Below are 17617 nucleotides of genomic sequence, written 5' to 3'. Positions count from 1 at the left end.
AAATTCCTGGCTTCTGATAGAAGCATCATGGCTGCTCCTCATGTGATATGGGTCTTCCATGACAGAATATTATGGCAAGAAATGGAATGGAGAACTTGCCATGGCAATGCCATTTTCAGTGGCAGTCCCATGACAAGGGTAACATTTGCTATTCTGGAGCTGTACAAACAGCTTTCCCTAGATGAGTAGTTAATGGGTGTCCATGGAGCATTAGTAAAATCTCCCCTTTTCTAGTATCAGCAACAGTAATCAACATCTCTCAAACATCGATGATTTTGTCCAGAAACCCAAAAAACTTGAAATGATACACACGTTGCAGTCATGTTATCTTGTGCTAGTTTAAAAAAAAAAATCTGGATTCTGTTCCTAAGAGCTCCTGAAATTCTCCTTGGCAAATCATACAAATATGCCCAGGAAAAAGCTGGATTAAAAAAAAAAAAAAACGGCGACTGCCTCTATTGTGCTTAGAACAATGTTGGTGTTTTATTGTTCACTTTGCTTAATTTCTGAATTGAAATATAATATACTCTTCTTGAGGAAAGAGGAGGGGAGCTGTGGATCAAACCGCCACATCTGCCTGTCTCCCCCACCCCCCAATATTCTTTTAAAAGGTTAAAGAAACTTACTTACATGCCAGCTTCATCAAAACTATCATTGTTTGCAATGTTAAGCATAGTGCTTTGATAAAAGAGCATGTATAGTGCTCCAGATGGCTATTTAGCAACACTTTCATTTTCTACAGTTGCACCCACCCCATTCTGTTTGCTGCAGCAGCACGGATCCCACAAAATGGTGGGAGCAACTGTAGAAAACGAAAGTGTTGCCATCTAACACTCTGGGGCACAAGTTCTTTTATCAAAGAACATACACGTTATCTTTTATACATGTTCTTTTATCAAAGCGCTATGTTTACCATTGCAAACTATAATAGTTTTGACAAAGCTGGTACATAAATAAGCTTCTTTAATCTTTAAAAAGAATCCACCCTACTTTACAATGTGGTTGTGAACTTCTGCAACTTCTGCCGCAGCATCTACAACCGCATTGTCATCCTACCTTGAGAAAGGATATAGCATCAACAGTAAATATAGTTTTGTGTCCTGAACTTCAGCATCAAAGTATGATTACAGCTATGTGACATCTCTGATTTTTGCCTTTTATGACTAATATACAATACTGACTGCCTAAAAATGAAAGACATATGAATGGTGTTCCAGCATAAAGAGAGTATAATATAATTGCCTGGATTTGTACCTCCTCCAAGTCATTGAAGTGGGGTAAGTTATAACAGTCAATACCACTCCCACATTTGACCACTGTATCATTCATTACCTGTGGCAAACTCCATGGCACTCCGGTAGACAATATTGCCATGTGGACATCTCCAGTCTGTGGTACAAAGCTCCGTTCAGTAGGAGAAACTGCCGTCACTGGCTGCTCTGTGCTGTCCCAGGCAAGCGTTGGGGTAGGAGCAGGCTTATCAGTCCAGTCGACAGAAGAGCTTGGGCTTGGTGGGTTGTGAGGAGTCTTAGAAACCATCTCCGTTACTTGGAAGCCATCCCCAGGAGATCCTGTTATTAGAAGGTCTTCATTTGTCTGCTCCATTTCTGCTGTTTCTGTGGACTCTGCAGATGTTGTCCCTGCTGTGGAATCTGCTTGCCCCAGTCCAGCACCTGATGTGGGCTCTGGCCCTTCCCCTCTTCTTGTGACCTCCACTTCTTTCACATCAGCTTTCACTGTAGCTGCTGTTGGTACCGCCTCAGCTAGTACCCCTCCTGCTCCTACAACAGCCACTGTACTTTCTGAAGTACTCTTGAAAGGGACTTCAGAAACACTTTGTGGTCCTTCAGGAGTGGCTGACAAAATGGAGGACAGAGGCAAGAGACTGGGTCCCATGCTACTCCCTACGTCAAAGCCTGAGGAAGCATGCTCAGGAGCAGACTCTTCCTCTTGCCTCTCTATAGCAACCTCAGTCACTGCATTCATTCTGCTGGTGGCTGTAGACAAAAGGATGGAGTACAGTGAGTCCCGGCCAGTTGTTTCAGGAAAAATGACCTTTGGTGTTTGGTTGCTCTGAGGCACACCCTTTGACTGGTTTATAGGAAGAAGCCCTTCCTCTTCCTCAAGGGGACCGGTAGAAGGTTTTTCAGAATCAGGCTCAGCTGAATCAGTCAACTGATGAACAGTAGGCACTTCCCAGTGATTTTTAGTCTGCGTCAAATTTCCTTTAGGCAGGGTCTTCTGGGAGGCAAGTGGAAAACTGAAATCTGAAAAGAAACAGACGAGGCTGTGAATGAACAATCAGGGTTTGGAAATGGGATCACAACTTCTTGAATCTCCCCTCACGTCTACCTTCAAAAGATGTTAGACTGATACCTTTCAGTTAGGAGCAGAGTGTCATAATTGGTCTACCATCCTTACGTACTTCGGATCCTGTTCTATCAAAGGATTTCACCAGTTTTTCCTTTTGGCTTCTTTTGGCTGAACTTTTATAAGCAAGTTTAAATTTTGTTCAAATCCTTTCTCAAAGGTCATTTTCTCTGCAAAGCTATAAACTTCTTAAAACAATGCATTCCCTTACAAGCAGATTGAATTTTCAACCTTCCTCTGCCTACATTAGATATATTCATTTTCTTCCCTCCCACAAGTCTAACAAAAAACAGAAAAATATTTATGATATATAACGTATATGAATTGCCTCATCTGAAACAGGGTTTCACGTTCAGTCTTAGAATCTACATGTGGTGGGCATGGATTCCAGGTACGAATATCTCTTTATGCTACATTTGGGCCTGCCCAGCTTTGGCTGCTTGTATGGGAATGTACTGTTTCAAGAAGTCTTTAGCTTTGCAGAGAAAATTACCTTTGAGGAAGGATTTGAACAAATGCTTTGAGGCATCTTACTGTCTACTCTGGAATTCTGAAGGCTGTAACTTGCCAAGGACTGGTCAGGGCCAAGCTTCTGCCTGGCTTCCACAGCCATTTCCCATTCCCATTCCACAGCCATTTCCCATACATAAGCCTTCTGCTTCCTCCAATAATGCCTTGCCAGTCCTTGCTCCAAGTATCAAAATCTTAATCCAGACAACAGATACCATCCCAGCCCAGAACACAAATGAGATTTGTGCAGTAACTCTAGCTGGGAAACCTATACCACATCTCATGAATTCTAAACATACACAAGCTACTTGTTCTTGCACAGGCAAGGTGATGCAAGGTTTTATGTTTATCAGAATAGGTAGTAGATGGCTTTCTGAAATAAAGAAGTGTTATCTGTGCTCAGTGGGAAGCAGAGCCCTACTATGGCAAATGCAAAGAAGGTTAAAGGGAAAGTACAGGGCAACAATTTTGCTTATTTAACCATTATACTGGCCTTTTTATCCATCTGTCAGCTATGCTTTTGCATGCCCACTGAACGCAGCTAGCAAGGGGACAATTATACTTATGGGGAATACTAAAACAAGAATATTACACAGAGATTGTATTGAATGTGTAAATCCTCCTGTGAAGTATGTCATCAATATTTCCTGGTCTGATTAAATGGAAACTAATTCCTGCTAGTAAAAAAAAAATGCAAAACTCCAATAAGCTCTTCTTTAGACAATCATTGTATCTAAACTCCTGTTTGTTATCATCACTATAGCTAATAGCAAACTCTCTGTCTCCTGTTTAGAAACAGCAAACCCAGGTTATAGAGAGACAAAGCGGGCTTCCACATACTCCAGGGACTCCCCAGGTTTGCTGAAAAATATGACTGTAAATTAACCAAAAGGAAATGAAGAAAAACCTCAAAAATGGCCTAAGGGAAGCTGAATCTTCTCCAGAAGGGAAGGAATGTTGAGAGTGGCTAAAGGGGGAACAGGAGGAAGAGTGAGAAATCAGCCTGCTTAGGACCTTCTTAACAAATCCAGAAGGGGAAGATTTTGAGGGTTGGGATGAGAGCTCCTCCCCCTATGATGCTTCATGTACCCCTCCATGTTGTTTCATCAATTCCACAGGCAGGTCTGCTAGTAAACCTGTAGCAATTAAATACACACAGCCTCCCATCTATGAGCAGGGCCCTTGTCTACATTCCACAGAACAACCTCCCATTTGGTGAACTGACTTATTAAAACAAATACTGGAAGTAAGGGAAGAATGGATTACTACCGGCCAGGAAGATGTAGAGAAGGACTATTTACTAGATTTTCCTTTCTTGACTAGATTTTCCTTTCTCTCAAGTTTTCATGACTAGCATTTGTAATATATGGGTATGTAACAGAAGAGGACACCAGTCTTCCTAACGTTACTTTAGTGAGGAACTAACTTCTAAAGAGAGAAGCACCACCACTCAGGCATGCTATAAACCACTGGTCTGGAAGCTATCTCAATGTCCCCATGTCTTAAATACAGAAGTGTGTCGTGGGTTAAGCACTTGTGAGAGAAATGCGGCTGGCTCCACTGCAGCCAGCCTACCATAAGCAGGTAGTTTAAATAAGCCTTTTTTTTTTACAAAAAAACTAGTGCATATGAAAAGCTTTACTAAAATCTAGTAGTCCATGCAAATCACTCTGAGCATTGCTTCATATGTGATGACAGCCGCAAAAAGGCCAAGAAGTAACAGTCCTACAGTCACTGGCAGTTCCACACAAGCACTGCTAAATAAACGAGGATGTGGAGAAATGCCCTCCACTTTGGGTTCCATTACCCTATTGGGAGTTCTGGGGCTACAACCACCCCACACACATTAATTTGTAGAGGTTTCTCTAGCAGTAAAAAAGGAAGACACATGAGAGAATTTAATTGCTCCCAAGCTTCACCTATGTTGATGGCTCTCACAAGCACTCATTCCTTAAGGTTTAGTCATTAAAATGCACCTAGCCAGCAAAGAACAGTCAAGAACCCATCTCATCCATGGTAATGGTCATACCCATGGGGGTGTAACGTATGGGCTTTAGCTTCTGCTCTATAGGAAGGATTCCTGTCAGGTGTTTTAGGAACCTTCCTAATAATTAGCTTGATTTTCTTCGCTGCCACCAAAATATATTTTACTATAGCCCACACAAACTGATGAAACGGTCACCACTCTTTTTGGGAACACAGACACAGACAAAAAAAATAGAGACTGGAACGGATTTAACTGAACAAAAACTTAAAACGTTTATTTCTGGCTTAAAAGAGGCTTCTCAGGTAACTTGATTTACGCTTGTTGGTTTCAGAATTTAATGATTTCAGAGCTTAGCGGTTGCAGAGATGTTAATGGCACTTAAGTTTTAAAACGTTACTAGACACTCGCAGGTGTCTCTTTAGTAAGATTTTTCTTCAGAAAAAGATGTTTCCGAAAAGATGTTTCTTTAGAGGTTTTACACTCTCTGTTGACAGACTCTAGTCCACTGTACCTAACCACTAAACAAAACACCCAGTTTACACCCAGTGGGATTCTGGCATAACAGCCTCCCTCTCCCACAATCCCAAATTTGGCCTCTCTGCCACAGGACTGGGCCTCCCAAGACTGGTGTTAACTGTGGAGGACAGACTTTTAGACTTGTCAGAGGTTTTCCCTCAAAACACCTGAGTGGCGGTCACTCTCCTCCAGACTCAGGGTTTCAGATGTCTTAATAGCTTCCTCAGCTATTAACAAACAACAGCAGTGAGAGATCTTGGCGGAATCTCCTCACTCTGCCACAAAACGTACCCGAAGGCACAAAAGCTCACAGACAGAGCCAAAAAGCCAAAAAGACCCAAAGAACCCCTCAGCACTCTCGCTGACTCTATTTATAGTACCTGCATTTTTTCTCTGGCCAATCAGGGCTGGCCAGGGCTTAACTCTTTCAGGGCAGACTCCACCCTGTAAACTGAATGCAGGATAAGTGCATGATAGCAGAATTTGAGCGGGGCTACTTAGAGTAGAACTAGTGGTCTTGTACAGCAACACTCCCACCTTCACGAAGTAAACTCCACACAGCTTTGTCATTCATAAGAAGACATTTATCATTCAGTTGCTCTATGTACAAGTAACTATATACAACGTAGAATATTCAGTAGACAATCAAAGTGCTTCGCCTAACACCTGTTTCCCAAAGGAACACTGAACCAGTATCATACAAGTGCTTTTATACAAGACTCAACCAATCATGTTAAAGGTCACTTGGAACAGGTAAGAACCGGTTTGTCAGCTCAGTCTCATGCTGACTCATGCTGGATAGGATATGGACACTTTAACTATCATGACACCCCTTCTCATATCCTAGGAAGCAGTCATTACATACAATTACAAATATTTACAAAGAAAAACTACATAAGAACATTGACAATACCTAACAAAGGCAACATACGTTCAAATTTCAGTTCTGGTACTGCTTTAGTAAACAAGTCAGCTTGATTGTTTTCACTTTCAATATAAGACAAAGAAATTGTTTTATTTTGCACCATTTGCTTTACATTTTGGTACCTAACACCAATGTATTTTGTTCTTGTTCTCATGCTTTCAGTTTCAGCTAAACTTATACAAGTTTGTGAATCATCTTGAATGACTACAGGTTCTACACATTGCACCTTTAAGTCAGATAGCAATTGCTTCATCCATTGCAACTCTGTGCATGTTTCAGATAACGCACAATACTCTGCCTCAGATGTTGACAAGGCAGTTGTTGTCTGTTTTCTCGATCTCCATACTACAAGAACATCAGCATATTTAATAAGATAACCTGTGCAGGACTTACTTTCAGAATCATCTGCAAAAGAACTATCTGCTGCAGCTGTTAACACTTGGGTTTTGTTTGGATCTATCACCAAGCAAAAATGCTGTGTACCTTTTAAATAACGAACGACACGTTTCACTCCTTGCCAAGCACGTAGTGTGGGTTTAGACACAAGTCTGCTTAAATAGCTAACAGCAAACATTATATCTGGTCTTGTCCAGTTTGCCAAATGGGCCAAACTTCCAATGACAGAACGATATAATCCAGGATTATCAAAAGAAACATCAGAATCTTTCTTTCCTTTAGTAAACTCAGTAGACATAGGTGTTTTTGCTACTTTGGCTTTCTCTAAGCCAGTACTCACTATGAGCTCTTCAATTTTGTCTTTCTGACTTAGCAGCAAGGTTCCTTCTGCTGTTTTAGTTATGCTAATACCTAGATAGGTTTTCAGGTAGCCTAAATCTTTCACCTGAAATGTTCTTCCTCAAACTGTCATAGACATCAGTGATTTGAGCATCAGTTAAGGCAGTAACACACATGTCATCTACGTAAACAATTATGATGACTTGCTCTTGGCCTTCACCTTTAGTATACACACAAGGATCCGCAACACTTCGTTGGAAACCTAGTTTACACAAACCATCATGCAAACACTGATTCCAATTTCTAGCTGCCTGGCTGTGAGGTCGGTACAGCGATTTACATAATTTGTACACTTTGCCTTTTCAACTGCATATCCAGGTGCTGGTTTCATGTACACATCCTCTGCCAGAGGAGCGTGTAAATATGCACACTGGAAGTCAAAGTGACGCATTTTCCATTCCCTTTGCATTGCTATAGCTAGCACCAGTCTCATAGACTCAGCCTTAGCAATAGGCGAATATGTTTGCTCATAATATTCTAGGTAGGTTTGCCCGGAGCGCTGGGCGACAAAACGAGCTTTGTACAAGATATCCCCATTGGGCAATGATTTCTTCTTGTACACCCAACGTGATCCAACCACTTTCTGGTCTTGTGGCAGAGTCTACAATTTCAAAACATTTTGCTTCACTAAGGATTCAAATTCATCATCCATAGCAGCATTCCACAATTCTTGTTCCTCAGGAGGTCTAGTTACCATCTCCTGGAAACTTTGAGGCTCTACCCATGTTTGACAGATCCTAACAACCTGAGTAACACCAAATCTTTGTGGTGGCACTCCTTTATTTTCTCTGTTGGACCTGCGGGGAAAATCAACACACTTGCGTTTTTCCTCTTCTTTCTCTGAGTCTGAACTACTGCTGTCCTCTCTCACTCTAGGAATGTGACCTTGAGTAGAGGAGGATGGTGCTCTGGCTACTGATTGCTGCACCTGCAGGCTGTTCAGTTAAGGCAGGCAGAAAAACCTCTGAATTAGAATGAACATGCTCCCAACCTGTGTGTCTCTCAAAGTTGGCACTTCTAGAGACCACAATTCTGCCAAAATTCAGACTGAATCTATAACCTTTAGTGTTTTCTGAATAACCTGTAAATCTTAATCTTTGATACCTGGGTTTACCTTTAGTTCTTTGTGCACTTGGTATCAAGACATTGGCAAAGCTCCCAAACCTTCTCAGGTGTTTCAAAGAGGGTTTCTTGCCAAACAACATGTAATGGGATGTTTCCTGAATACTGGAACTCCAGAGACGATTAATTACGTGAGTGGCAGCACAGACAGCCTCCCCCCAATAGTGAAAGGGTAGTTTTGCATCCTCAAGCATGCAGTCACACATCACCTGCAAAACTCCCAAGCGTCTCTCTGATACCCCGTTCTCCTGAGGCGTAAAAGGGTTAGTTGTCCTGTGCACAATCCCCTTCTTTGCCAACCAGGATTGAAAGGCTTTACTCATGTAGTCTCCCCCGCGATCTGTTTGTAGCCTCGCTACCTTATAGGGGTGGTTTCTTTCAACCATGGCAACCCAATCCTGGAACCTCTCACAGGCTTCTGCTTTGGATTTTAACAGTAGACAATAAGAGTACCTACTATAATCATCCACAATCAACATGATGTAACGTGCACCCCCTTGGCTGGCTGGGAAAGGTCCAGCAAGGTCAGAATGGACCAAAGCAAAAGGTCTGTCTGTTTGTCTATTGCTTACTTTAGCAACAGGAAAGGCTTTGACTTTGCAGCCACTACAAACAGAACACTCCAGGTAATGTTTACAGGGTTTTACTTGTATGTCACACACTTTAGCTAACTGCTTTATAGTAGACCACCCTGCATGACCTAGTACACGGTGTAACTCGTGCACACAGTTGTCGTGTAAAGGCTTATTAGACAGACTGGATAGTTGTTTTACACTCCCACTAGTACCTTTTGGGAATCATGTGGTACAACATATCCCTTAGTTGTCCCTTTGCACACAACACATTATTTTTGTTCACATAGCACATGTCATTATTAAATGTGACTTTATACCCCTCCTGAACAAGGCATGGAACACTTAACAAATTAAAGTCTAGGTGGGGGACTAGTAACACATTTTGAATATTTAGTCCAAAAGCAGGTACATACACAGTTCCTTGTAAAGACACCTCTGATGATGAACCATCAGCAAGGCTTACGTGGGAAATGGTAGCAGCAGTTTCATCACGAAGCAAACTTCTGTCGTTTACACAATGTGCCGTGCAGGCACTATCCATCAACCAGCTGCTTTGCTTTTTCTCCACAGCACTGGACACCAACATAGCTGCGTCATACCGGTCAGGCTTGTTCTGGGCTGTAAATCTTCCGTTTCGCCCTTCTGTCCTTTCATCTGCCTTTTATTGCCGGCGTCTGGACAGTTTCTGGCGATGTGATTTACGGACCCACAGCAGTAACATCTCCGGACAGAGTAGGCTTTCACAGGCACCGTCTCTGATGAAACCTTCACCTCAGAGCGTTGTCGTCTCATAGGGGCAGCTCCAACAGCACGGCTCTCCTGCTGGAATTCCCTCTGTTGCTGACCTTCAAGCAGCTTAGCAGTCACGAAGGAAAGTGTGAGGTCTGCTTCTTTCACACTTTGTAAACTGTAAACCAGCTGATCCCAACCTTGGTCAAGTGATGATAAGATGATATAAGATTTATGGGACTCTGGAAAAACCATCCCACGGTCTTCCAATTGGACGAATAGGGACCTCATTAGCTGCAAATGAGTAGAAACGCACTCACCAGCTTTCAGCTTGCAGTTATATAGCCGTCTCGCTATCAGCATTTTAGACCCTGCTGTATCTTGCTGATATATGGCCTTGAGCGCCTCCCAACATTCTTTCGCGTTCACAGTGTCCCGAACATACAGAAGCTGGGAGTTCTCCACGGCTAGAATTATGGAGGCACGGGCTTTTTGATCAGCTGCCGACTCAGCAGCGTCGGCAGCAGCCGGGGTTGTCTCCACCACAGACCACAAATCATCCCGAATAAGATAGGACTGCATCTTACACGCCCACGACAAGTAGTTGTCCTCATTAAGACGTTCAAACGGCATGCCGGCTGCTGTGACCGCCATCGTAGACTCTGTACTGGACAGCCACACCACAGCTCACAGGAACACACAGGAACACACAGGAACCACCGCCTTACTCACAGGTAGACCACACCGCCTGGGCCACATAACCTGATAGCAGAATTTGAGCGGGGCTACTTAGAGTAGAACTAGTGGTCTTGTACAGCAACACTCCCACCTTCACGAAGTAAACTCCACACAGCTTTGTCATTCATAAGAAGGCATTTATCATTCAGTTGCTCTATGTACAAGTAACTATATACAACGTAGAATATTCAGTAGACAATCAAAGTGCTTCGCCTAACACCTGTTTCCCAAAGGAACACTGAACCAGTATCATACAAGTGCTTTTATACAAGACTCAACCAATCATGTTAAAGGTCACTTGGAACAGGTAAGAACCGGTTTGTCAGCTCAGTCTCATGCTGACTCATGCTGGATAGGATATGGACACTTTAACTATCATGACAGTGCATTCGTCACAGGGGGTATTAGAGAAGATGAATTCCTTTGACACAAGGGCACTGGATCCATTTTAAGAAGCCAATTCGGGGGATAACTATTCTGAGGAAGGCACTCTCTTACCTGGGCTCCATCTTGGTTTCTCCCATTACTACAAGGAAGTAGCAAGAAAAGATGACTGAGAGAAAGCTGTAACTTTAAGCCTACCCTAAAATAACAACAGTCAGGATACGTATACAGAGCAACAGAAGACTGCATATATGCACCTTTTACTGTGTCTCCTTCCTATATCCATTGCTGTGCACAGTATGCGTGTGGACATTTTCTTAATAAATTTCTTATCACTTTGAATGTTGGCAGCTTATTCTCTGTAACCATATAAAGCCTCATTCAAACACATTACTAAAAGGGTGTTAGGGGAAGGGAAGCTGTTGGTCAGTGCACTGTAAAATCCTTGGAGTACAGAAGTGCAGTTAGTCATCCCTGCAGTAGCAACTCAGGGTTAGAGGGAGATGTGGCCAGTGGCCACTAGATAAAATCTGTGAATTGGGATGCAGATGGAATGTTAGCAGTGCTGCCCCTCTTAGTGGGGGACACTCTAAATGACCAGCTGGTGGCCACACAGAAGTGAAGAACCCCTCTGAAAACTGGGTGGGGTTGGGAGCGTAGTGGGTTGCAAAGGGGAGATCTGGGACAGCTGCTGATGACTCCACTACTCAGATGACCCACAGTGGAATGGCTCCTGAGGTACAAGGGATCATTCTGCAACAAAGGATATTGGGATCTGCTAAAAACTCAATTTATGTTGACTATGTCTAAGTGGTTTGCCAGTCAGATGGCATCCACTCTTGGAGCTAATTCATGGCAGACCCACACATTGTAGCCAGCACTTGGCACAGAAAAATCTCGGGAAATAACATCCATCCAATCCATTCTTAACCACCAAGGCTTAAAAATACATTCACACTCATAGAAGGATGAGTTACTTCGTAAGCGAAGCAATCTGGCTATACAGGGTTTATGTGATTAAACTGAGAAAATTATATTAACTGGCAATTAAATTACTGTTAAGGCAAAAAGCCTTAATAAAATCTAGATTTCTCCTTGCTTTCACATTGGAAAACACTAACTTTAGTTACTGCTAGTCTCCAAAGTGGCTCACAAACTACATAAAATAATGCAAGAACTGTTTTATCTGTTTTTAAAATATATTTCATCCTGGGATGGTATATAATAGTTCTAGTATCTCATGGTACAATATTATCAGATTGACAACCATTTCATAAATGATACTATCCTTACGTAAAAATCCTCTCCATGCAGGGAGAGGATGTACTGTACTTGTGAAATATGGCAGGTATCTTTATTTTAAAGCACATGCATTAAATAAGCTACACTGTATTCTTGATTCATATACACAGGGAATAAACCATACTTGTGGTGTAAACTACAATTAATAATGTCAATGACACAAATTTCTTCCTATACATATCACTATTCAGGAAAAATACCATTTGTGAAGAAGCCCTGAAAATGGAAGAGAGGGAGGTTTTAAGGTAGCAGAATGCAATTAACAAAACTTGCATCTGGCCAGAACATCAAGGCTCAGTGCTCTAATCTTGTGTTACCGGATCTCTCTTAGCAATGAGTGATTAGCCCTTCTTGGCTAAGACTTTTCTGAAAGAATCAGCAATATCACTAAGCAAGTGTCCCCAAAGCAACAGCAACATATAGTCACCAAGGGGCTTCCACAAAGAAATAACAAATACCAAATTAGCAGGTGACAAATTGTTCCACAAAGGATCGCTTAGTACATTTAAAACTAGTGATGACACACCAGCAGTAGACAGGCAAGAAACTGCTCAGAATTAAGCTTCTTATGTGTCACCTTTACAAGATGCATCATTTCATTAATGCTTTGGCAGAAGAAGTGATTAGAAGATGTAAGTTAGTTGTCAGTCTGTTGTCAGTCTGTGTTCAGAAAACAGATGCCTTTAGTGGAAACTACAGAGGAGGGAATACTGCAGAATCTATTGAATTATGCTCATAAAATATGAGATGTGCCCAGAGGAATTTAGGAATTGCTTTTGGAAAAAAAAGCTTTATAGTTTTTCGACCAGAAGCCACTTAAGATGTGATCTAGTCAAACTTCACCACTCCTCTAAAGAAACTATGGGAAGTGATTGCAGTTAGGAAATCACAACAACAGCCCTTTGGCTCTGTTTGGAGACAGAAGGGACGGCTGCTCCTGACTCCATCGGCACCCATCTACAACCACCCCACCCTGCTCTGACTTCCCGGTGCACCAATGCCCCCACCACTCACAGCAGAGGTCAGGACGATGATGATCTGAGGCAAAGACACCAGACCCAAGACAACAGCTGCCGCTGGCCCGAGACTGGCAGGAAGTGGAGGTGGGCAACAAGCAGGCTAACCAGGACTTGGGGGAGCTGGGTCCCTGGGTCTTCTAGCTCGGCATCTGGGCTGGCTGACAACGGGTGGGCCATGCCCAATTGGCTATGTGGGAGAGAGCAGAAGGCCCTCACTGTTGCACTCTGGTTGGAAATTGACCAGAGCAACAGGCAATTATGAGCTAAGGAACACAAAATGCAGGTCCAGAATCCAAGAAGCAGTCTGAGGTTCAGAGTCCAAGGCAAGGTAACCAAGCAAGAGGTTCAGGTTTAGGGACAGGTCCAGAGCAGAGAAATAAGACCAGCAATACGCCTTTTTTCCCGCAGAGAAACAGCTATGCATTTGCAAAGTGTTAACTTGTTCTAGAAACCAAAATAATTCTAACTGGAAAGATCTGTTGGTAGGTGGACACTGTTTCAGCCTGAAGATCTATTTCAGTGTTTTGAAAAATGAGAGGTGGATTTTCCAAGGGAAACCCGGCCTTGTTCTTCACCAGAAGTTGTTGCTTAGGCCAGGAGGCAATTTGCCAATACATCTGCGCAATAAAGCACATCTGTGTGCCCCATTTCTTGGGCTGATAATCACTCATCCATTCTAAGATATCTATGAAACAAATGCCTACTGTATGCTTAGACTACTGGAAAACCCTATTTTTAAAAAACTGCAGTTTTACTTTCACTGTTTTCCTGATCTAAAAATTAAGTACAGAACAGGGCATTGCCATTATCTTTATGTTTTGCGGCTATTAGGGACACTTGAAAACTTATTCTATACCTTGAGAAGGTTTACTGTGGCAGTTCTTGAGAAACCTTGCTTTAACTGAGAGGATATTTTCCTGGTTATTTGTATTCCAGGGATGGTCTATTTCTGCACATGGTTGTTATTCCTTGTGTGGTGATTCCCACTACCACTCTACACCTTTATATCACTATAGGGAAGATTTTCTTGCCTTTTCCTTTCTGGGGTCCCTCAGGACTGAGTAGCCTTTCTGGTGGCATTTGATGGTTTCAGGCTATAGTTCTAATATTGTCACACCCCAAGGTGCAGAATGTGTGTTTTCATTTTCAAACAAATCCCCTTCAAGTGGCACTGGAGTACAGAGGCAGGTTCAAATGTTATTATTCTGGGCCCCGGAGGATGCGGACCCAGAAAACATACAAAACAGTTGCGACTCTTTACCAATACACTTTGTGGATAAAATCATTTGTATCTATCTCTGGATGCCATCAAATGACAGTCTAGTTCTAATTGCATGGATAATTTCAGTTGCTGATGAAGTGCACAAGCTGCTTAGAAGTCTGTGGTCCAAGACATCTAGGTTTGACCTCTGTCCCTCATGGATGATAGTATCAAGCAGGGCTGGGTTAGGTAAGTGGGTCCAGAACAAAATAAATGACAATATTGAATTTAATCCTGTTCATTTTGAAAAAGCCCATTGTGAAGCCCCTCCTTTAGATGACATCCCTGGATCTGAATGACCTAAATAACTACTACCTGGTGGTCAATATTTTATTCTTGGGGAAGGCGATGATGCAGATGGTTGGTCACATAGCTTCAATCAGTCTTAGAGGAGACACCTTATTTAGAGCCCATTTCCACCCAGATTCAGTCTGGGTTTGGAATAGAAATGACCCTAGTCACCCTGATCAATGATCTTTGATGGGAGACTGTCAATGTGCACTTGTTGGGGTCCTGGAGGTCTTGATAGCTTTTGACTATCGTATCCTTGGGAGAGACAGGAGCGGTGGGCACCGTGCTTTGGTAGTTCTGCTCTTACTTGGCTGATTCCAGAAGGTGGGGGGTGAATGCTGCCTGACAACATGGTATTCATGATATAGGCTGCAAGAGCTGTATAACTCCACTGGGAAAGATAATGCAGTGATGTGGAACGAGACCACACCCAGTATGAGGATGATACCCAGTTTCAGTACAATCCTAAACGGTGTTACATCTTTCTAAATCAACTTCAGTGGATTTAGCATGGTAATTTCTTATGATTGCACAATCACTGCTGCAAATTATTTAAAGCACCCCAACCAACTTAGCCCGTGCCTAAAATATATGTGTTTTTGATTTATGCATTTTTAAAATTTGCAGTGCATGCCAATACACTTTGAGGACTAATTTTTATTGCATCTATTTTATTGCATATATTGCAAGGAAGTTGAGCCAATTAATGCATTTTAACAACATTAAACCAATTTGAGATCTTGTAAGTGCACTATGAGGTCTGGCAAAATGTTAGAATAAAAATTATTTATTTTATTGGATTTTAACATTGCCCTTCCCCTTACAGGCTGAGGGCAGCTTCCAACAATTCCATAATAATAACAGTATAATAAAAACATAGTATAAATATACATTAAATCCTAATCTAAAGCAATGGCAACAGAATTTCAACCATTGCATAACCAATACAAAGGAGGGGAAGTAGGGTGGCAGAAGAATGAAAGGGGGAGGCCTGAACAATGATCAACCATAGCTGCCCCAACTATATGCCTGGTGGAACAATTCTGTCTTACAGGCCCTGCAGAACTGCATCAGATCCTGCCGGACTCTGATCTTGCTAGACAGAATGTCCCACCAGGTTGGGGAAGGGCTGAGAATGCCCTGACCCTGGTCAAGGCTAGCTGGATATCTTTCAGGCCAGGGATCACCAGTAGATTTTCACTTAATGACTGTAGCAATCTTCAGGGGACATACCAGGAGAGATGGTCCCATAGGAAGTGTCATTTTCATTGCCTTTCCCTCCCTTGAATCTGTGTGCCAGTGTGATGCAACAGACAGAGAAAAAAAACCAATATAAAAAACCAAGTACAAATTCTTGCTCAGTCCTGAAACCCAATGGGTGGCCTTGATCACAGCATATCAGTGGTGCATGCAAACCTGCCACACGTGCTGAAGAAAGCCCTTACTGAATTTCCAGTGTTATAATTTATTATAAAATGACAAGAGGCCAAATTGTAATCAAATTTGAAACAGAAATAAGTATTCAACCTGTGGAGATGGGCCAGAATGTGTATTAATTTGTATTAATCAAGAAACATGAAAGTTATAGAACCAAAGAAGCTAAGAATCAAAATGGAGCTTCTGTGTAAGTGACCAGCAAAAGCTTGCATTTTAGCAACAGGTCAAAGGAATGTCACCAGGTTTCTCAGTGAATATGCAAGCCAGCAAGATAACATCTTCAGTATCTTGGCATAGAGGGCCTACGTGACAGAAGACAAGATGCAATTTTATGACCTTGTTTTCTTGGTTAGGTTTTTGGGTTAGAACTAGCTAAACCAATGTGATTAATTAAATAGGAACAAGTGGTTTTTCTATATAGTTAAATGAGCACAGAGAAAGGATAATGAGTGATTCATATTTACATGTATTTGTATTTCACTATAATTCTATTGTCTTAGAATCATTGTATAATTGTTAGAATCATGTTTTAACATTTCATGCTGGGGAATTGAAGAGAGGTTTTATGATCCAAAAGAATGTCCTGCATACCTTGAGGACATAGCTCTCTCTGAGAGCCAAACTCGGCCAAACGAGTTTTTCTTGAAGACAGTGAGCTAGTTTTTATGGCAGTCCTTTGTATATGCATAGAGGCCATAAACTAACAGCATGTAGTGTTTGACGTAGAAATATAGGTTGTCTTTATTCGTGAACAGGAGACAGATTCTGACCAATTAGATTTTAAGGTATATGGATCATAATACGTGGAACGTAAGGGGAAGGATTATGTGACGTCTTTATTTTTGCATCTACAAAAATTCAGGTCTTCCTCTACTGGCCGTGTCTCTCGTTTGAGAGCACCAAGGCCGCTCCTTCGGGAGAGGTCACCTCCTGTAACATTCTAAATTCCGTGCCTCCTTCGAGAGCCACCCAGGAGAGGGCAATCTCCTGTAACATTCTAAACATTGTATTGGGGCGTGCCCCTCCTTAGGGAGAGGTCACCTTCTGTAACTTATCTGTATTCTGTAGCGTTCTGAATTCCGTGTCTATCACTCGAGGGCACTGGGGAGTGTTCACATTCTGTAACTTGCTAAATTCTGCTAAGTAAACAGTCTGTTTGTTTTTCTAATATCAGATGCCTTGCTTTTATTTCTAACTTAGTTTTTCTTAAAACTAATCTTGCTGTGTAGGACCAGAGAAGCGGCTCTGGCCCCACAAACCTATTGAATAGTTAAATGTCACATTAAATAAGGGACTAACGTATCACCAATACATAGTATCTGGATGGATAACCATCTGGAATAATGTTCATTCTGAAAATCTGTTCAGTGGTGAATAGACAAAGTAGTATAAGGATATAATGTCAATAATGATGCACAAGTGTAGATATAGTTGCATTCAAGTACAAAGGGTAAACACATAAACAAGTGCTTCCTATATTCACAGAACACAAGGCTCTTTGTGGTTTCCTTCATGTATTTCTGTTAAAGTTGAAATATTATGATGCTAAAAAACCTGCATCTGCCTGAGAGCCTTTGACAAATCTAACAGGGATGAACATTTCTTACAAGCCTATTTCCCAAGTGACCAGTTACACATCAGGAAAAGCAATTCTCA

At 42.0% G+C, this 17617-nt stretch overlaps 1 protein-coding gene across 2 annotated transcripts in view; it reads right to left on the bottom strand.

Moving 5' to 3' along the window:
- Positions 1 to 17617, bottom strand: part of PODXL2 (podocalyxin like 2) — a 73131-nt gene that overhangs the window by 20910 nt on the left and 34604 nt on the right. For both annotated transcript variants that reach the window (XR_007243821.1, XM_048488414.1), the window contains exon 3: positions 1333 to 2267. Coding sequence is in view for 1 of the 2 variants with exons in the window: in XM_048488414.1 (XP_048344371.1) it covers positions 1333 to 2267 (935 nt within the window). In the remaining variant the exon portion in view is untranslated. The remainder of the gene's footprint in view (positions 1 to 1332; positions 2268 to 17617) is intronic.

Source organism: Sphaerodactylus townsendi, linkage group LG03 (genome assembly GCF_021028975.2).
Source record: "Sphaerodactylus townsendi isolate TG3544 linkage group LG03, MPM_Stown_v2.3, whole genome shotgun sequence".
Lineage (NCBI taxonomy): Eukaryota > Metazoa > Chordata > Lepidosauria > Squamata > Sphaerodactylidae > Sphaerodactylus > Sphaerodactylus townsendi.
The sequence above is the reverse complement of the archived record's forward strand: the minus strand, read 5'-3'. Positions and strand labels throughout refer to the sequence as shown.